Source organism: Gallinula chloropus (assembly GCF_964237585.1).
Source record: "Gallinula chloropus genome assembly, chromosome: 1".
In the NCBI taxonomy this organism is placed as follows: domain Eukaryota; kingdom Metazoa; phylum Chordata; class Aves; order Gruiformes; family Rallidae; genus Gallinula; species Gallinula chloropus.
In genome coordinates, this window is record NC_140085.1 from 59800447 (window position 1) to 59822864 (window position 22418).

Below are 22418 nucleotides of genomic sequence, written 5' to 3' on the forward strand. Positions count from 1 at the left end.
CCCTCAGTAAGTTTGTGGATGACACTAATCTGGGAGGAAGTGTTGATCTGCCTGAGTGTAGGGAGGCTTTTCTAAGGGATCTGAACAGGCTGTCTGGATGGGCTGAGACCAACAGGGTGAGGTTCAACAAGGCCAATTTCAGAGTCCTGCACTTGGGACATAACAACCCCATGCAGTCTCTCAGGGAGACTGGCTAGACAGCTGCCTGGTGGAGAAGGACCTGCAGGTGTTGGTTGACTACAGGCTAAATATGAGCCAGCAGTGTGCCCAGGTGGCCGAGAAAGCACACGGCATCCTGGCTTGTATCAGCAACAGTGTGGCCAGCAGGTCCAGGGAAGTGATTATGCCCCTATACTCAGCATTGGTGAGGCCACACCTTGAATGCCGCGTTCAGTTTTGGGCCCCTCATTACAAGGAGGACATCAAGGTCCTGGATTGTGTCCAGAGAAGGGCAACCAGGCTGGTGAAGGGGTTGGATAATAAACCTCATGAGGAGAGGCCTAAGGAACTAGGGTCATTTAGCTTGGAGAAGAGGAGGATGAGGGGAGACCTTCTCACCGCCTATAATTACCTGAAAGGAGGTTGTAGAGAGGTGTAGATTCTGTGATTTTGTGAAGGGGTGGCAGTCTCATGCGTGGAGGGAAAGTGGCAAGTGTAAGCAGAGAACAGGTGGAAGAAGCGAATTGGAGTAGGGTGAAGTGAGCACTCATCCCATATTAAGGCTTATCTTCCCACCAGCTTTGTGCTCATTAGTGAAGGCTGTATGCTGTAAGTTACTGTGGACAGGGCTAGAAGACAATCCTCAAAAATACGGGATGGGAGGTGTGGAACCCTGTGTTTTTGGAGTCAGACTGTATATAAAGACATAGGAGACCTGGGGAATAGGAGACAAAAAGACGATTATCTCTCATGAATGATGATCCACTGCACACATCACTATAAAAATCATTGTTTCCATCATTTGTTATTTGGTCCTGTAACATCTCCCTTCCTTATTCTCAGAGGAGAGCTCTGAATGTTCGCAGGTATTCTGCCTGGATTTAGGGGAGAGAATTTGTGGATTTTGAACAGGAAACTTTCAGTTGTGAACTAAATCCATGTGAAAATGCTGAAATTTATATTCTGTGGGGAGCTAAATGGATTTCCGAGCTCTGCAAGCTTAGAAGACTGGAAAATTGCCAGGAAACTGGCATGGTGACATCGTCATCATTCTGCAATTACTGTGGTATAACATAACCTAAGTTTTCTTGAGGGGAAAACAATCCATACTGAGCTTGTACAATAAGCCTCTGTCAAGCGCTTCCATTTTCGGGAAGCTACAGTGTAGACGGCGCTTTCAACTGGAGTAAGCCACAGGGTTACCAGAGGGCTTCATGGAACCTGAGACCATAGTTGAACAAATTCCAGTGAACCAAGAGCAACCTTTTAGTTCAAGCACTTTGAATTCCTAGTTTTCTCTGCCAGTAGGATTTTTAGAGTCCAGGTAGGACTTTAAAAATATATACTGCTACCACACATGGTTATGCATACATAGGCACAAATGTGAAGTCAGACAGAATCTAAGCTTCATTTCTTTTCAGATGTAAGGATTTTACTTTTAAGACAAGAGTAACATTCATTAGTTAATGTAGGATGGTGACTTTAAAAGTTGATGCCTTGAAGGCTTGATACTCTGACATTCAAAATTTGGTTTGTATGGTGAAAAAACTGTTGTGCCAACGGGTTTTCTACTTTTTTCCTACTTATTATGACAATAAAAGGAGCATTTGTATTAAAAAAAAAAGTCCTTAATCTAACTTCCTGGGAAAAAATGCATAAGAAAAAGACAAAGCTATATAAAATGTATTAATATCAGGAAAATTCCTTATATTTCTACTCAGTAAAGCAATTTTTATTTATAGGTCACACAGAGAACTATGTCCTCATGAATCCACTTCCTTTTGCATAGGCTGTACAGAAAATCTTGGGTTGATAGGAATACAGGTAAAAATGCTGACTATTTGGCTGGTGTTTAATTTTCATACCAACAAAGGAACATCTAAAAATATTTCAAGAAAAATCTAACAAATTTTTGAAGCAGAGAATATGCACAGATCTATGTGAAATGAACATTTTTCATAAGGTTCAGAAAATCTCCCTTCAACAGTCACCTAACTGTGGGAAGAACCTGAGCTGAGCAATTCAACCATTTAGCTCTTTCTCCCCCAAAATGACAAAAATCTTAGTAACTGTTGCAAAACTTGGAAACAAACACATCTTTCATGCATCTTTGGTAGAAGCAGTTAGAAAATACCAACAACAACATTTTTTTCTACACTTGCTAACACACAGCTCTTCATACATCAGGAAAGACAAGTATTACCCTACTGAAACAGTGCCTGAGGTGAGCCGTGCAGTTCAGGAAGCAGAAGATACATTAAAATAAACACATACAAAAATAAATAACTCCTTTTTTCTTGCCCTTAAAAATACTAACATCTGAATGCCTGATAGTCAGAAAGAGAGGAAAGGATGAATCTCTGCTCAGATGTGAGGGGGAACAGCTCCTCCTTAGGTATTTCACATTGTTAGTGCAGAAGAGCAATACGAAAAGACTCTCCCATGCCCAATAAATGATAATAAAAAACCAAACCATGCTCAGACACTAGCCCTGGCTTTGTCACAAGAGTTGTCAGGAAAAACAGCAGACAGAAAATAAATGCTAAGAAAGCCCAACACGGCTTTTCAATACTGCCCCTTTCCTGAGCATTCCAGTATTAAAATAGGCTTGCATAAGGAGACGGGAAATGGGAAGAAAAAAGCTCCTGGAGTTACTGACTTTTAGATTCGTATTAATGATTGATATAATGGATTGAAATTGAGAAGATAGCTATTGCATGTCAGTATTACCTCATCTCACATTCAACAGGGTGCAGTGGGAATATTTACTAAAACAATACAGAAAGACAAGGTGACTTTCTTTCCAGAAATGAAAAAAATGCAATTGAAAATGCAAATAGAGAAACATAGAAAAACTTAATGGAAACGTAATTATGACTTTGCCTAAATTGCAACTTTCATCAAGTCCTGACATATTTGTTAAAATCATGAAATACACATCTCAACACAGTAGAATTGATGACAGGAATTCATCATTCTCTGCTGTTCAAAGCACCATGCTGCAAGGTATGTATTTATATACCATGACAGTACAAACACAAAAAATTTTTGTAAATTAAATAGCTATATTCAATCAGATTTGAGTCAAACATGTTGCCTTACATCTTTAACGCCCACTGAGTTGGCATAGAGTTTTCCCATTAGAGATAATTATTTATAAAACTTTGTGTGTGTTGTACATACAATGTGTAAAAATAGATACACTAACTGGAAACAATTCTCCTTTCCATTCTGTTCAATTATTTTGCTTTACATTTGCTATGTTCCAAATGGTCAACATCTTTTTTTCATTAATTAATTAAATTGGTCTTGCTTTTGTTTTCTGCTCTAGCTAAACAAAGTCTAAAAAGTTTCCATTGTTGCTGTTGCTGTGTTTCCAAAACATCCTGTGGTATGTCTGATTCACTATATACTTGACTATTTTTCATGGGCTTGCTTTGAATGTTCAGTCTGCATATCATGCAATGTTCTGTCTGGCATCAACCGCCTGAATTTTCCTCCTAGCCTCTCTGTTATTGGTTCATGGCATACTAATTTGATCACGATATGAATATAAATATTAAATGTGTATATTACGCGTACCAAATTTATCTTGCAGAGAAGTCTGGGGTAAATATGTTTCAGAAATGTTTACTTTAACTATCAATTTGAATTTAAAAACATATTTCTTTGGCTTTGAGCCTACTTTGTGTACATGTTCCATAAATACTTTTGTAAATGATCTTCGTTAAATGAGTAGTTACAACTGCTAATTTTGATCAGATGCTCTAATAGTTGCCAGGAATACAGTTCATAATTCATATTCCAACCTTAATTCCTCCTTCAATTTACCATTCTTGCTGTTCTAGCTCACAGTCCTCTAAGATTTTCCCCGCTTATTTTTACTGCAATGAAGAGCCTCATGACCTACACAGGACTAGAGCAATGAAGCTCAGCAGATGAGTTGGTGTCTGGAGAAATGGATCTTCTGCTTTGCTGCAGAAATTACCCAGTCAGAAAACAAGCAGTGGAAAATTTAAATAATCATTCCATACCATTTGTGAAACATCTGCAGGCCAACAGTTACTCCCTGAAGAAATTAATGCATATTTCAAGACAACAAATATGAGAGATAAATATGATCTGCTAGTGCAATTCACATCAGGGGGGATTCAGCAGCAAGCAATGAGATGGATTCAGGTAGGTATCTTGCAGGCTGATTTTTATCTCTTCAAATAAGGTTTAAAGTAGATACGAGTTGTTCAAGAATTTTATACCAAAGACCAAAATTCACATAAACCAAATAAAAAGTTAAATTAACCAATTAAATTTGTCAGTGTTTTTCTGTTCTTCTATGTAGCACTTACACACTTAATGAAAAATACTCTTTTTACAAGGAAAGATGACCTTCAGTCCAGAAAATGGGAACACTTTGTAGTATTCTTCTGATAGTGTTTACTGAAGCATGCTTGTTTTGTAATGGGAAGTAATATCTATTGCCTGTGTGCATTTTAGGGCATCTTTTTAGCAACAAACTGCGGAGAGAAAAAAACCCAGCATTTTAAGAACAAAGCCAAATATGGAATTTTTCAGGAAATTAATGTAAACTCTTCTAAGATAACTTTCAAGAGAAGATACATTGATTAGACACAAAAAGAATGAAAAAGAACTTTAAAATATTAATAGGGCTGTAGCTGACTTGCATAACAAACAATAGGGATTTCAGGTTTTCATTATAAGTTGTCTTACACAAAACTGCCTGTCTAGAAGAATTTGCCTCGATTTTTGGGAGAGTGGACCACTGGAATTCATGTCAAGTACATCAGTTTTGTTTGCATAAGCCATACAGACTGAAGGAAGTGACTGCACATATATTGGCATCAGAACTTTGTAAGTCTAGAACTCTTACAGGCACAGATGTTCTCAGCATCTACAAAACAAATTTCAGATTTCTTTTCTGTGTAAAAGTTTATTTAGATGACTTTAAAATATATGATGCAAACTTTTACTTCAACTGGAAAATTGTTCTTCTTTCCAACACTCCATTATCACACAACTGAAGAAACCAAACCAAAAAGAACAGATGAAAAGTCCGTGGAAGTTAAATATTAAAGATAAAAAATGACATTTCTAATACAAAAGGATATTTTCCCTGAGGGCATGTTTCAAGAGTGAAGGTCAATTTTTGAGAAACTCTTTAAAGAACATTTTATTCTGAAGGGACTGACAGAATGCAAATGTAGTGATAATGCAGATAACGTATGTCCAAGGTGCTTTTCTGCCAACAAAAGGGGATGTTTGTGATTTATCACACTTAATAATACTCACCTGTCTGAACAGATTTTTTTTTGGGGGGGTTGGGTGGGGAAGGGAGACGTGGTTCTTTTTAATAATGCCCTCTAGGCCACCTGGGAACGATAATGTACCTTGCACCATTCAGTGCTAAGCCTGTGAATTTGCTGTTCAAGGGAAGTACACTAGTTCAGTAAAAACCCACTCAGTACAACCTGGAATAGTATTTTTCTCCTCATTGCAAAGCACAGTGTCACTTCCTATAGAAGACAAAGCAAGTCCTGCAACAATATTTTTGTGAAAGAAAAAGACAATTAGAGAAAATGAAAAATCACATGAAAACTTGCTATATTTTGGACAGTTTTTAATTTAGCTCCTAGAAGAGGTCCATGCACATACTTCAGTTTTGATAATACATGATACACGTGCCTTTCCAGAAAACATCACTGTATTTTGCACACTGAACTCTGTCTGTCACTGCTGAAATACTATAGTGCTCATATCTTTCCCCTGTCTTCCACGAAGGCAGAAGAATAAAGTAAGTAGAAGAATATGAAGGATTCAAGAAGAGGAAAATTAATGAGAAACGATCTCCAAAATGAAAACTGGAATAAGGCTTCTCAGGCTGGTATTTTTGAATGGCTACACCAAAGCATGCAGTCATTCTGAATACCTACTACTTGTTCCAAGAACAGAATGACACTTTATTTTAGTTTTAGTGATGGAAAAAAGATCTGACACTCAGATCTGGAAAATATTCTAAGGTAGTTGAGTAAGCATTTAGATCACCAGATTTTTTGATTACTGTGTATTTGTGTTTCTGTCTACAGTGTTTAACTCTTCTCTCACCAGCTGTACCCCATCACTTGTGTGCATAGAGAGAAAACAGAGAGAAAAGAATATATTAGCAGGTGAGTATGTGAGGTACTCAATCTTCAGGACCTTAACAACTGTATGACAAACCTTTCCTGGAGCTGAGATACACAAAGGACATACTATTCTTGACATGAACTGAGCACTGGTGTAGGTTGGAGAAGTTCACTGTAGAAGAGAACTGACTTCCACAACTGTAATTACCCAACATTTGGTGGCAGTGCATTGCAGACACTGATCACACAAAACAGCTCTATAGGAGCCATGCTTGACCTGTTCATCAGCCACAAGTATCATGTAAGATGTTTGTTGCTACCCTTACACAGTAAGGGAAAAAGCCCAAAGTGCTTGACAGCATAACACAAGCAGTGGGTGAGAGAACCAGTAACAAAATTCTCTGTTCTTGCAGTGGTTCAGCCCCAAGCAGTGGCTGAGCACCACATTTCGCTCGCTCACTCCTGGAGGAGAAACAGAGGCCCTGTGGGGTGGGATAAGGACAGTTTACTGACAAGCACTGTAAGAACAAAAACCCAGGACAAAGCACACACGCCAGGTGATAACACAGACTACTGCACCCACCTGACTGCTCTGGAGGCACCCAGGAGACCCCCTCCCTGACCAGCCCCTTTTATGGGGCAGTGATGCCAGGTGATGTGGAAAACAGCCCGGGATGACTCAGCTCCCCTGTGCTGGCTGCTTGGGGAGGGTAACTCTGGCCTTGCCAGAACCAGGACACTTTATTCCTCTAGTCCATGCTTCTGCCTCAAACTCTCAGACTTGATGCTCAGAGGATACACCTGCTCCTCCCCTGGACAATGCAGGAGTGCAGCCAGATCAGGGCAGTGCTTTGCCAGTCAGCAGGGAATGCTGCAAAGCGAAGGATTAATTTGGGGTAATACCATGCTAACAGGCTTGTGTGATCTCTGGGACCCAAAGTAACAGTTTTGCAGTTTTACATGGTATGAAGCACGTGAATAAAATCATTCCTTTCCTGAGCTGCAGAATCAGAATGTGAAAGTTGGTCTCAAACCTTAACTGACTAAACAGCATTAAATTAAGTTGACATTAACTTCTGATGACAATCTGGTAAAGATACTAAGTACTTACTTGTGAACCGTAATCTTCTCTTGCACACGTTCAGATTTGTTTTGGCAGCTGTTTTAATGGAGCAACACTACATTATTTACCATACCACAACGCTCCAATCTCATTCAATAAAACTGTAGAACACTTATGCACAAAACCATGAATGTTTCTAGATTTACTCTTCTGGAAACTTAGGTACAGTTTGCCAAGGAAAAATAAATTAGCAACATATGAAACTGCAGTATTTCAATAATACACTAGAAGTGTATGAATAATTGTGATGCATTTTACACTTAATTAATTCATGTTATCTTAAAGCTAAGTGCTAAACCATAACAAACAGGAATTTAAAAAAAAAAAAATTCCCACTGACAACCTGAAATATTATTTTCATTCTTCACTAAGAACCTATCTCCAGCTACATGATTTTCAAGTCCTGCTAGAAAGTGTTTTCAATAATATCACATTTAAAAAATGTTTTCCATAGAATTCCATTCTGAAAATACATCTTAAATGGAATTGTAAAAATCAATCAAAATTTATGTCTCATATCCTACATATAAAGTTCTGCATTGTATTCATAGACTGTGCAGAAAGAGTTACTCATTAACATCACTTCCTTTAACACATAGTTCATGAATAAGGGATGCATTGACTGCAAATTGCTGATAGAGGTGGGCAACTGGGGAAAGATCCCATTTATTTAAATTCAATTCTTTGTCTTACAATGTTCTATAAAATTTCTTCACAGAGGTAGGGATGGAAGGGAAATACAGGTTTACAGCGAAATGTTGCTAATGAAGATAACCCATCAATCTACTGCAACAAATATTTCTTTTTGAAGAATTAAGGCTGAATATTACTTCCCTTGAGTTCATGGGAATTTTACCATTGGCTCCAGTGAAAACACAGGCAGTGACACTTGTGTTATTCCTAGGAACAATGAGTGCCATTTAACTGTATTACTGTAATCAGTGCTCTCATTGTTAAAGATGCAGTAAGTGGAGAAAAGAAAATCCTGAGAGATGAATAATGCATTAAAAAATACTATCTGAAATAAAAAATAAACAGAAAGCCATTTGAACCTTCTCTTGCTATATGTCATGAAGATTTCAATGATGAACCAATGTTTGTAATAATTTCCATACTGTTCAACTTCAATACATATAGATAAAGGAAGTGTACACAGTCTCTTTGCCTTCACAAATGTAAATTTGGAACTGTCTTTGTACAAAAGATATTTGATCATTCACACTGCTTGTCTTCACCAAATGCTTTTGTATCCAAGCCTGCTTCCATGGAAATCAACAGAGATTTGTCAGAGACTCAAAGGAAAATGACCCAGGTCTTTACTATGTGAGGGTATGTAACAGATTGTTTCATGTTAATATCTGTTAATGTTTCATCTATGGACTTTTATAATGTTGAATGCTTGGAATTGTGCTTTCTATACAGGCAAATTACAATTATTCAAAAGATGTAGATGTCTTCAGAAAAGTGATTATTTCAATTTCACTGCTATTTAAATGTCTGATTTAGGAAACTATCTTTTCTCCATAACTCATGATTTGAAGAACTGGTGTTTAGGTAGATGACATTAAACTTGATTCATGTGATTAAGTAGTGCAAACGGAATATTTATCCAAAAAAATAATCTCTTAGATACCCTTGTTCAATTTTCTCTCACTTCTGCAATACTGGTTGAGGATAAGCACAGGAAAAAGTATCAATTCGCAAAGGTTTTTTTATCGATTACCCTCTTTTTCTAAACAAACTCCATTGAATTCTGTTTATTAAAAAAAAAAGTTCAACATCACTAAAGAAGTGTGATTTTAAGAAGTGTGCCTTTTAGAAAAGAAATGAGCAATTCTCTAAAGGTCCCGCTGGCTAGACATTTTTTTTAATTAATCAAGAATCTGTCTAGGGGTAAACTTAATGATATGCATTTTCTCTATGTGACTCTGTACCATTATTCGCATTCTCAAATTAAAACTAAAATTTCTGGGAAAGTAAGGGTTTACTTTTTTTTAGCTTGCTTTTATTAAAATTTAAAAATCATAAACAGCATAGCAATAATTTTGCTGATTTCACCCTTATAACCCTTGCTAGCTAATAACATTTTGACAATAAATAAACAATGAAGAGCTTAAAATTGTTAAAACTTGGTTTATATGCTGTCCATTGAGTATCTTGTGAGCTGCATTCTTTGAATTGAAACCCACGCCTTAGAGTATAAAAAGGTTAGCAAATGGCACATTTATTCAAGTAATATACAGCTCATTCTATACATTTTAACATCTGTGTGTCCTCTTGATGACTTCAGCCTTTCTGAGACTAACAAGTGAATTTAGGATTTATAGTTGAGAAACAGCATGGCTGCTTCTGCTGTTGGTCTTTATTCATTACTCTAATAATAGGAGGTGTAATAAACAACACAGATTTACAACTGTACTTTTTAATTATTGTTTCTGAAGGTTTACATAATCAGGAGACTTGATCACTGCTCTGTCTTATTGAGGATTTTCTCTTTTGGTGCCAGACATTATCGAGTTACCCCGTAAGCAGAGAGCTTTGCTCTTTTCATCAGTGATTCATGTAAGAGTTGACAGTTGGTGTGTTAAGGCAATCTGAGCTTCAGTCTAACAATCTGATTTGTTGGCTCAGTAGATTTACTGCATCTTGATTTTCTTGATAAATTCCATGTGAAACCCAATACCAGCTGCCCTGACAACATCTTTATCTACACAAACAAGTTCATATTGGTCCAGATGCAAAGAGAAAGGGACTTAGATAAAACTGAGAATTTTGCAATGAGCAGTTAAAAGTTTGCACAGGTTTCACATGCAGAATTTTTAAATCCATGGATTATATATTATAGTTAAATTTAGAAGTTTTATATATTTTGCTTTTGGACAGCCTTTGTCAATTTTAAACAAAGATATTAAATACTTGCGTCTTGTTGGCGTGCATTACATACAAGAGGAAATGGAAGGTCCTTTCTTACTGCACATAGCCCACTGTGACTGGAATTAGAAAAGACTGAGAAGACATAATTTACTGATAAACTATTAAAAGAAAAAAAAAAAAGCATAGACCAAAACTATGGATTACACAACAGGAACAAAATAAATGTGTAGAAAATAGCTTGATTTCCTGGGGTGAACAGTGTGTCAGATTGTTGCCCTAAAAAACTTTTTGCTTTTGCAGCCTGTTCCTAGATTGTTAAACAAGTTTAAAATCCATATCTCCTGTTTACTTGCTGAAAGTTCATGCTTTCCTATTTTCCATTGAATAAGATAATTGCATTTCTTCCTATAGTTTATAAAGAATAGTAATAAACTTTATGGTAACTGCAAATCTTTGAGATACTTTGTCCATACAATCTTGAATATGTGTTTCTTATTTGTGAGTTTAACCAATTCTGCCCAACAGTGTGCCTCATAACATAACCTGTACATACCCAGGAACACACTTATGCAACACAATTTCACTTTCTTCTAAATTTAATCTAGAAACCACTTTCTGTTTTCTTTTGAAGGAAATGATGGTAAATAGTAGGATTCTACTTGGATAAAGAACCCTTTGAATTACTACAAAATAATAATAAATATATATATATATATATAAGCAGCTCCCACTCATAAAAATGAGCTGAAGTAATGTACTGTTTTAATGAGTAAAACAACTACATTATGAGAAAGGTCTGCCTATGGAATATAAAGTATGGTAGAAAATTTTGTAGATCTATTAACGATATTCTGTATTGACTAAAGTAAGTAACAGACTGAACTGGCTGAAGAAATTCGTTAAATGGATTTCAATAATTGTATCTGGAGATATCTTTGAATGTTGGATGCCCCCATTCTGAGAATTCTGTTGCCTTTTTACACAAAGTAGTAAGGAGAGTGTAGTGTCATTCTCCCGTGGATTTCATGAACAGCATCATTGGGATGGTGAGACAAGCACCTATTCCTCTACAGTTTGATACAAACATTGCTGACAGCCTTGGGGAAGATGCAGGCAAATGCTGGGAAGATTGGTGCACAACAGCATGTTCTAACAGTTTGAGGCAAATCTTCATTATGTTGGTGGTTTTCCTTGGACATTTGAGTTTAATGATAAAGTGCACTGGAAATTTTGTGAAGAAAATGCCTCAGAGCTCTCAAAACAAAAAATACTCCTGAAGAGTCATGCACACAAACCACTACCCTGCATAACATTGTTTAATAATCTATGCCTCTCAGGCTGCCTGGCGCTTATTAATCTGTCTGATCAGAATTAATTTCAAGGCTTGAAGGGAGAAAGCAACAAGAAGCATAACTAAAGTGCAACTTCTCTGAGGCATCCTAAATCTCCTAAGGATTTTACTTCTTTTCTTCGACTGAAATACAACATTGACAACGATAACAACCAGGGACAAGGAAATTCAAAGAAGGCAACTTATTCAGCATTTGCCTGGAGATAGAGGATATAGAGCCACCAAACTGAGATATTTGTTTCAGATGATGAGGGAACTGCAGCTGGATCCCAGAGAATTAGGCTGTGTTCCCATCTGGCAAGAAGTACGGGAATTTTGGAAACTGCAAAATTTGAATGGATCTCAGAAACTAAGGAAGCTTAAGTCACAGTTCTATGGGTTATGTGGCCAGTTGAAATGTCTGGGCAACTAATTCGATTACTGACACAGAAAATGCTTCATGGCTCAGCCTAGCATGGAATTCTCTCATTTCAGAGCACTAGGACATATACCAGCAAGAAGGAGGACATGCATCAGTAAAAATGATATAAGATATAAGATAGATGTAAGATAGGAGATATGATATGATATATGATATGACATGATATGATAAAGAGGATTTAAAGATGTAAACGAAGATTCGATATTCAGCAGCTTCCCAGAGAAAAGGAAGTCTGAAGCACCGTACTCAGCTGGCTACTTCACACATAAGCAGGGAAGGCTTTCTTGGTGCTGGTCCTATTTTATCACTTGCCCGTAGTACCAGTGATCTCTGGCAATATGACACACTTAGGACCAGTAAGTACTGATAGGAAAGAATACTCGGATCATAAGAAAAAGGCGTATAGCTGCCACCAAGCCACAAATCTAGCATGCTTTCCCTCTGCAGATTTTATGCCATCATCAGACAGAGATTGTGAGTCTCAGCATTGTAACTCCATCATGACACAGCAAGAGCATTTTAAATCCAAACAGATAGTCATTGCTTTAACAGGAAATTAATGGATAATGTGAATAAAGAATATAATTTGTAATATAAAATACTGAATATATAATCAGAAAAAAACCCTCTTGAAACTAAAATCCCAGAAAGTAGAATAGCAGAGAATTTTTGTGTGGTGTGGTGTTCTAAGGCATGAATCAGAACTGTAGAATTAAAGTTTATTGCCACAAAAGCAGGCATGGAGATCTTAGGGCTACAATGTACTCCTAGATATTAAGGTTGCACACATACCAAATAAACCAAGAACAGGTTCCAGCCCAAAGAAAAATCAATAAAACACTCCAAATCTGCTACAGGATGCATAGGTGTGCCACAAACAGAATCAGGCAAAGCCCTGATGGAAAACAGGTATATCCACTATTCCTCTGGGATCATGTCAAGATAGCTCACTGGCACACTGAAAGAAAATTGAGATTCTTTTCCATCAAAAGACTTCATCATATTTAGGATATGGTTTATATTACGGAAGAACTTCTGGCAATAACCATGACGAAAAATCTTTTTATTCATCTTGATTACTGTCAGGGAGTTTTCCATTATGTAAACAATAGCTCACAGGTATTCAGGCATCCAAAGCTTCCAAACAGCTTTGAGAGCAGACAGCAACAGACTTTGCTGAATGCAAATTCATCACACAGACCTCACATAGTTGCTATTCTAAGAAGCACATCACCTCTGTCTTTGCCTGTATAGACTACAAAGTGCGTGAAAAGTACTTAAAGAACCTCAGAAGCTGCTGGGGGTGTGGGGGTGTGGGGTGCAGGGAAGAAAAGGGAATGCAAATTTATTCAGATCTTTTTGATTCAGTGGAAAAGCACTTCAGCTAATCCTAGACATGTGCTTGTTATTCCAAACCATTGCAAATGGTCTTATTACTTAAGACAGTAATAAGAATTTAACTTTGAATTTAGATAGCATTGCATATATTAAAATACCACACAAAATTAGCAATAGTCTGTATACCCTATGAAATATTGATTGTGTTCAAATTAAACCAGGTGGGGCTTGCTGAAACTAATATCTTTTGGCCATAACAGCATACTTTTATACACTTGCTTTCAGTGAGAAATTGTGCTTTCCTTGTTTGGACATCATATATACCTGGTTTATAGTATTGGTTTGAAATTGCAGAAGAATCAATTCATAACACACAAAAAACCCCTATTTCATCCCCAAATAATTTTTTCCAACAACACAAAAGATTGGGATCATAACACTCTAACACTGCACTAATAATTAGTCATCATGTCTTAGAAAAATACAATGTACCCTGTTTTTCTAAGATTTTTGATCATCTTTTTTTAACATCATGTACATTAGATTGCCTGTGTATATCAGATATTATTGTTTGGGGTGGTTTTTTTTCTTCCAGATGTTTAGAAGTTAGGAAAGGATTTTATTTCTTTTGATTCCTCACCTGGGAATAGAATCTACCAGCCTGTTAGTTTCCTCAGTACTCCCTATCTAACAAGTGGCATATATGGAAGGCCCCATTTTCTTTTCTTAGGTCTACTCCAAAGATGCTGTGAGCACCTGCAACTTCTGTTAATTTCCTTGGGTACTGCAGGTGTTCAAGAGCTCTAAGGATTGAACCTACTGGGACCGAACAAATGTGAGACACTCATACTGGATACAGGGAGTTAATAAGGACTGTGAGTCCTAAAATAGCAAGCAGTGAACTTATTCCACTAAAAAAAAAAGAAAAGTAAACACATCAAAAAAGATGTGACCTTCTAGAAAAATACCTTACTTCTTTTTTCTTGAATGGAATGGCCATGTTCATAATCTCTCGTGACATTCTGCAGACTGAGACAGAATAAGACTTGTTACTCCTCAGATCTGAATCTCATTGTGGTTCCCATGACTATTGCTGTCATTATACAATTAATATAAAAATACTTTCTGTTATTTCTCATCTTCTGCCCAACACAGTTGCATTCTCCCCTTTTCTTCTTTAATGCTGCATTTTACTATTTATTTGTTTTCCTTCATTTTTTGTGCACCGGTAATTAGTCCTGTTTTATATATGCTGGAAAATTCTAATAAAAGCACTAGGACTTAGAATAGAAACTTTTCTTTTTTTAATTGATGGAAAATCTGCAAGTTTAATTAGGCAACCCGTTGAGATAAATGCGACAACAAATAAATTTCCCACTCATCAATCCAGTACAGCCAAGGAGAAACTGCCTAGCCAGTTCCAACTCACTTGGGTACCAAAGTATTCATACCCAGCACATTTGGGCCAGATAATAGCTTTCTGATACAGCCCAAGGATTAGGGAGTGAGTCCCAGCGGGGCAGCTGATTCTTAAGCACTGGGAAACCTCCCACTGGATTAGAGCACACACATTTTTTTCCTTTCAGAGTGAAAGGCAATCAAGCGCACGCCAGGAGCATGCCTGAAGGAAGAAGGGGTTAATGCAAAACTGCAGGTAGTTGCTATCTAGGTTCTTCTAAGGTTACCATACAAATAAGCTAGTCCTGATGACCGGGACACCAGGGAAGTACAAAGATGTTATTTTGTCTACAAACTCTGGTTTTCAGTGCAGATTATTTTTCTGTTCATACTAGGCACCACCTCAATCCAGTAAAGAAAAAAAAAGCAATGCAAGTCTGAGACTGCTGATGCCAGACACTGGCAAAAATTGAGGAGGTATGACCTTGTGATTAGAAAAATGAGGGGAAGGGCTACTGATACATAGAATAATGCCTTAAAAAGAAGAAACATAAAAAAGATTTAAAAATAATAATCACATAATACGGGTCATAACTTTTATAATAAAGCCAGATGTTCAACATTATTTAATAACTGACATAAGGAAACAATGGTATTTATAAAGGACATATTTATTTCTCATTATTCCAAGAAGCAGTGCGCTTTTTACTTTTGCAGCTGATAATCAGACAGGGTTCTCGAGGACTCAATTAAAAATAACAGAATGAAAGTGAGGGTGCAGCAGTATCGGTTCAGTTTTCAACCTATGTGCAATTTGCTTCCACTTAAAAACATGACTGTTTCTTCAGAGCAATAACTGCATAGCATCTGGGGGATTTCACGGGATCAAATAACTTCACAAGTCCAGACCAGGCAATGTTGTCCTGTAAAATGATATATGATTGAAGTACATAAAAATGTGTTTGACTTGAAAGCAAAGATATGGCAATAGGTCCACATTTTGAAATACAAAATTGAAAAAAAAAAAAAAAATAATTGTCCTTAATGCAAAGCAGGAAAAACACTTACCTAACAAGAAAATCACAGAACATTCACTGTGCAAAAAAACCCCCACCCAAACCAGGATTAAATTATTTCTGGCACTATCAAATGATAGTTTACCACCCACTTAATCAGTAAAGACCCCCCCCCCTTTTTTTTTCCAGTTGAATTAGAGCACAGAAATTAAGGATCCAGTCCTACTCATTTTATACAGCACATTCTACTACCAAAGCTAATTAACTGACTTCAAATGAATCAGGCCAGCTGGATCTGGTCTTCACGTTGCATATGGCTTTTATCATTTCTATTTTTTCTTCCTAAACACATTTTGTGAATCAACCAGTACAAGATTAAATCAATGCGTATATTACATTTAGAAAAGGTAAATTAGTGCTAACTGCAGCAAGTCTGATCTCCCGTCTTGGAAATCATACAGATCTCTATGTGATTTATAACTGGTTGGCATTTGGGAAAATACATCATTATTTAAATATTTCAAATTGCCTCTCTGTAAAAATACCAGTTAGAACAAAAGCATACATTTACTACAACTCAGTTGTTCCAAGTGCACTGTCGCAGAGAATAAAATGAATTTTTACTTATGATAAAATGCAGCTGTTAAAATGAAAGGTTGATGGTGGAAAAACAGACCCATTCACATGAAGGGGTTTAAACTTTATTTCAAAATTTTATTTTGACCATGGCCCAGAGCAGAAGCTGGAAGACGCTGCCATTTCCTCTTAGCAAATTATTATTTGTCCAAAAAAATGTTTACTGGTGCAGAGAAAGCATGACTGCTGCTTCTGAGTTAATCAGGCCAAGCTCAAAATTAGTGTTCGAAGAAACACTGTAATATAAATCATTTTGGAGTAAATGTAGTAGCATTTGCTTATTATATCCCAGGTCTATATTTGTAAAATACATCCAGGCTTTATGTTAGTCAAATGTACCTCAGCTGACCCATACAGTTAGAAAAAATCCACCCCCTCTCATCATTGATCTTAATTATGAAACAATCAAAGGAGATCATAAACATTTTGGACCTAATTCAAAATTTCTTCAATTATATGTTTTAAAACATATTCATTGGAAGCTCTAGCATGTACAGCACAATGTTTATTTAGCATTTCCAATATAGTTTTTAATTATTAAATAACTCAATATGTTGCATAAAATGAGATTTGTTGCATATTTAATTAATTTATTTTTTTTACTGTCTATTGACTAGTAATTACCATACAATTAAAAGAACATAAACTTTACTGTTGCTGCTTTTCTGAAAATAAAAACATCTGCTGGGCATATGTTTATACTAAATGGAATGAACGCTTATACTTTTGCAAATATGATGAGAATAATAATTCTGTGACCAAGACTTTCAGTCTGCACAGCAATAAATTGGCTGAAATAGTCTCATTTCACTCATGTAGCCTTTAGGTATCATAAAATACAATGCAAAAATACCTGCTCCTTGAGGTAGCAAAGACGATCCAGAAGTATCAAAACTTCTATGCAGGGAGCCAGAGCAACCTTCAACTGAAAGAAAGATTAGATACTATAATGATTTTGGGAATGGGAGACAATATACTTCCAAGTGGCTATACTTCCACAGAACAATTCCAGGAAGGTCAATCATTTTCTAGTGGTTCTGTTGCACAAATGTCGCCTTGCCAATTTTCCCTGTGGGATGGACATCTTCAAAACACATTATATTAAAGATCAAAAATACATGGAATGCTATAAAGCCAGGAAACGATGCTATTTAGTTGGTTTTGAGGCATTGTCCAACAAGAAAATTGTATTATATGAAGCAGAACAATTTTAAAGAGGGAAATAATGAATTTTAATAAAAAGAATTTTTATGAAATAACAGCATGGAGACCAGTCTAGGTTTAAAAGGAGACTGACATTTCATTTTCCAGGGTAACAATCCCTCTTGAAAAAGAATCTTCCATGTGTTCGCTTTATTATTTTACTGACACCTAATATAGTTTTGGACTAGGATATGCTCCAAAGTTTGGAAGGGGGAGCTGCTTTGTTTTTGAGATTGCATACCACAGTGTAAGACAGTCCACCTCCACATAAAACTTAACAGGGCTTTGTTCTAGACTAGCACATATATACAAGGTAATGGTATTAATCCTATAACTTTTACCATATTAAATGCTTCAAGCTCATTCATTCTGTGCTTGTATTTTTCGTAGTAATCCATTATACAGCTGTCCAGGAGCTGCAAAGGAGTTTAAAAAAAAAAGAAAAACAAAGAAAAAGAAGTGATCAGTGTTATTCTAGTTACTTTTTCAAGAGAACTTTAAAATATTTTTTTTTTCCTAATTGCAAGTCATGCTACAAAATGAAATCCATGTTTTGTTTTTGAAATTAGCACTTTCCTAAGGTTTCTAATAATTTTCTAATAGAGGTTTCTCCGTTCTCATTTACAAGAACTGTTCTTCAGACAACATTTTGCACTGATGTGGAATACTGAGTTACATTCATGGTTCAGAAAACTGTAGCCATTCTCAAAAAAGCATTACACAGTAAAATAGAGATAATGTTCTAATTTCCTTTCCCATATATCTTAACCCTTTCTCACCCCCGTCCCAGAGAGATTTATTTAAATAGTGAGGAATGGATCCTGGTGTGAGAGTAACATGCTTCAGTCAAGACTCCTAGCTGATATTTCACATTACAAGACCTACTATCAGATTCTGGAAACAATACTTTGTTTCTTTGTGCCTCAGGTTACCCTTCTTTAGAATAAGTTTCTCTGTTTGCTTTCGTCTCCTACACGGTCCTCTCTTCTTTGCCCAATCACCTGATGCAAATTGACCAACACTGACACTATGACTGTAAATGATGCAATTTGGGGCAGCTGTAGAACTTGAAGTCAAATACTCTTTCCTTTCCGGGCCCTTAGTATCCAGCACACCACAGCAGGTAGCTAGAGCTATGACCACCACCGTTCTTCACAAAGCATGTTCTCTATGAGGCAGCCACACAACATTTTCCAGGTTTTAATGGTCATGATGTCTCTGCTCCTCTGCTGTCCAGTTCAAGAGAGCTGAGCTGGCCACTTAAAGAAGCTGTCACAGGAGTGGGGAGTAGGTTTGCAATGCTATTGGTGATGGAGGCTGCTGGAAAGAGCACAGCTGAAAGAGTCTGGTGTCCTTCTTCAGTATCAGGAGTTTGCAGTACGGCTACTCTGTTGTGGCTATGGAAAGAGATAGTCCACAACTTAGCAGAACATTAACAGTACTGACAGACATGTATACGTGGAGCTTAGGGACATGGTTTAATGGTGGACTTGGCAGTCATAGGTTTCTGGTTGGACCTGATGATCTTGAAAGTCTTTTGCAACCTGAATGATTCTAGGATTCTATTATGAACGACTAGGAAAGATGAAGTGTTTAATACATTTTTGTGCACTTTATTAGAAGAGTCATCTGAGACTGTGTGGCTAATTCTGTTGCAAAGAAGTAAAATCTCATCCTAAAATAGGGAAAGAAACTAGAGAACATTTCCATAAATTCTAAGTTTTCAAATCAGGCATGTATTATGAACTTCATCCTAGGACAGCCACGAGGGGAATGAAATGACCTCAGAACTATTACTGATTGTCACTGAGAAGTTCACAAAGATGGTAAGTCAGGCAGCTAGTAAATGTAGGTCTTAATATAGAGCAGTGAGTTCAAATTCAATGCACTGAAAAAAATGGAACAAATAAAGAATTTAAAACCAGTGAAAGATAAGCAGATGAGTGATAGTTAACGAATTTGTCAAGAAAAAAATCACAAGTAAGTCTACTTCACTTTTAAGTAGGGTGAAGATTCATGACAGCAAAAAGCAACTGGATGTCATATATTTTGATTTCAGCAAGATTTATGACACTGTTTTCACATACAAATTTCATAACTAAATTTAAGAAACAAGGTTTAGATTAACGCATTTTAAAGCAAGCGAAAACTGTCTGAATGACCATAAGCATAGGGTAGTCATTAATGAGACTTTGAACAACCAAAAAGACCTGCTGGCCAGGGGTCTGTTACGAAACGCCACGTTTTCATTAAGAACTCCAACGACAGAAAGGAAACCACATTAACTGAGTCTTCAAATGCACAACAGGATGACATTGCAAGAACTTAAAATAATTTTCAGAAATTGGAGCATTGCTTAGAAAAGAAGTTTGAAATGTGGTACAGAAGAGCAGAAGGGACTACAGTCAGGCAGAAATAATCAGCTGCTCAGGATGAGGAACACCAGATGACAGTCTGGGAGATAGAGCAGATCACAAGCTGAACAAGAGTCACAGTTGTGCTATTGCAAAAAAGAAGCAATCACCATTCTGCGATGCACAGGAGAACAGCCTGCAAAGCCCAGGAAGTAATCCTTCAAGTCTGTGTGGCAGTGGCAAAGCTCTAGCTGGAATATGGCATCCATTTTTGGGCATCAAATTTCAGAGAAAGAAATGAACTGTTTGAAAAAGTCCTGAGAGAGAAGAGAGATCAGAGATCTAGAAAAAATAACCCCGACCTATGAAGAAAGACTGAGAACTGGAGCTGATCAAGCTAAATTGCACAAAATTGAGAGTGGGCATAATAAGAGTTTTTACAAGGCTATCTTCAAGAAGCAGGGAACAGTGTTTTCACTGTGTCTGTGGAGGACAGGATAAGGACTAATGGGCTTCCATTGCAGACCCCCCCCCCCCCCCCGCCACTCCCCCCCCCCCAAAAAAAAAAACAGCAAAAAACCTGAAGAAACTTTCTCTCTTTTAGGTTAATTTGAGGTTGTCAGCTTCCATCACAGGAAGTTTAAAGATGATTTGACAAATACTTTTCAGGAATTATGCAAAATTTGTACTCTGCCTTAAGGGGAAAAGCTTTTATAATTTTTCAGTTAATTTTTTTTTAATTTAGAAAGTACTTTTTCCCAACTACAGAGGCGAGGTTGAGTAGCTGATCTGGCAGTACTAATGTGGACTAACAGGACGTTTTTGGCCTTGTCATTATTTTTTTTTTCAGTAAAGCTGTGCAAATATCTGAGGGCTTTTTATCTTTCTTCTCTTTTAAAGAGTCAAACCAAATAAAATATATCAGCCATGAGATAAACAAAATAGTTTATTTAACCTTTGCCCTAGAAGCTTTTCATTTCAACTAAGAATTAAAGGAGTTTTAGTATAACGGATTTTTTAAATTACAGGGTACTTGGAACCAAAATACAAAGATCTCTAGGTGTAAAAATGTGATCATGAAATCTTTCTGTGTGTGCTTCCTTTATGTTTTCCATTTTCCAACAGGAAGCATTCAAATTAAAATAAAACAAGCCATGAAAGATTTGGCAAATAAAAAAGCAGGGCAAAAATGACTCTTGGATGTTGCCATACTGGAGTACCGAGCCCAAATGCTTTTTTCATTCCCTTCTTGCTTACATCACATTCCGACTGAGTGCATCCTGCTGTCATGGACGATATTCCAAACTGAGCCTCAGTTAAAAGTTTGGTGAGTGAACCAATGCAACAGCCCAGCTGGAAATGCAAGTGTCCACCAGAAAGCAATGATAGAAAAGACCACGAAAAGTACACCTGGTAGCTAGCTATGTGGTCCATTTATTAGAAGACCAAAATCTGGACAATGCTGGCTTCAACTGAAACTGCAACAGCTTGCCAGCCAGCCTCAGTTGTTAAAAGGTACCCAAGACAACCTTCTGCTATCCTTCTAAGGTGAAGTAGGAATGAATTTAAATACATGCACTGAATTATTTTTTTCTTACATTACGATGTTGACAGTACAAACTTTTGGCCTGAGCAAAAATGCATGAAAAGACCCAAATACGTATATCACGCACTTGTCTTAATAACGAGTGATTCTGCACTCAAAGATCTAGCTTATGCTACTGATATTCAAGTAACCCTTGAGAGACACAGGGAGGTTGTGGCCAGTATTTCTTTGCCAATTTAGCTAGAATGTCTCCTGGTCTTTATCAGGCTGTGAACAAAAGCAGCTTGTCTCTTTGCACTGTCATGGTGGTGCATGCTCTCCTTTAAACTAATTTTTTTTGGTAAATCTCTCTCGTGGCTCAAACAGCTGAACCAACCAAGAGGAACTAGAGGGCAGCAACGCCCCCACTGACCTAGTTTTATAACTACCATAGGATGGAGGTGGCACTAAAACCGTACCCCACAGATCAGGCTCATCTGTTGGGAGCACTAGGAGACTGTCGAGAGAGCCCTGAGAGGACATGAGATACCTCACGCCTGAGCACAGCCGTCCCACAGATGCGGTGACTGCGCACGGGCTGAGAAGCGAACATTTGGGCTCCAGGTGACAGTGACACTACACCCAGCGTTTCTCCAGAGAGGATTTTTTCAGGGCTGTGCCTTTCCTGAGACAGAGAGTATTGTGACTGAATGAAAGTGCCTTTTCCAGCCCAATGCTGCACACGCCTTACAGAGGAAAGACAGAGCCTAAGGATGTTCCACAGGCTGTTTTAACAGATGTAATTCCTCTTTGCTGCCTCAAAGGGACTGCTTTCCCCTGCACTGACTGCACATTTCCATGCTTCCTCTCTCTTCTCATA

At 37.2% G+C, this 22418-nt stretch overlaps 1 protein-coding gene across 1 annotated transcript in view; it reads right to left on the reverse strand.

Annotated features, from left to right (window-relative positions):
- Positions 1–15464: 15464 nt before the first annotated feature.
- Positions 15465–22418, reverse strand: part of METTL25 (methyltransferase like 25) — a gene marked incomplete at its 5' end in the record, with an annotated part of 64299 nt that continues 57345 nt past the window's right edge. Inside the window, 3 exons of the mRNA XM_084268661.1 lie at positions 15465–15727; positions 17310–17381; positions 18001–18075. Of these exons, the coding sequence (XP_084124787.1) occupies positions 15629–15727; positions 17310–17381; positions 18001–18075 (246 nt within the window). The 3' untranslated portion in view covers positions 15465–15628. The remainder of the gene's footprint in view (positions 15728–17309; positions 17382–18000; positions 18076–22418) is intronic.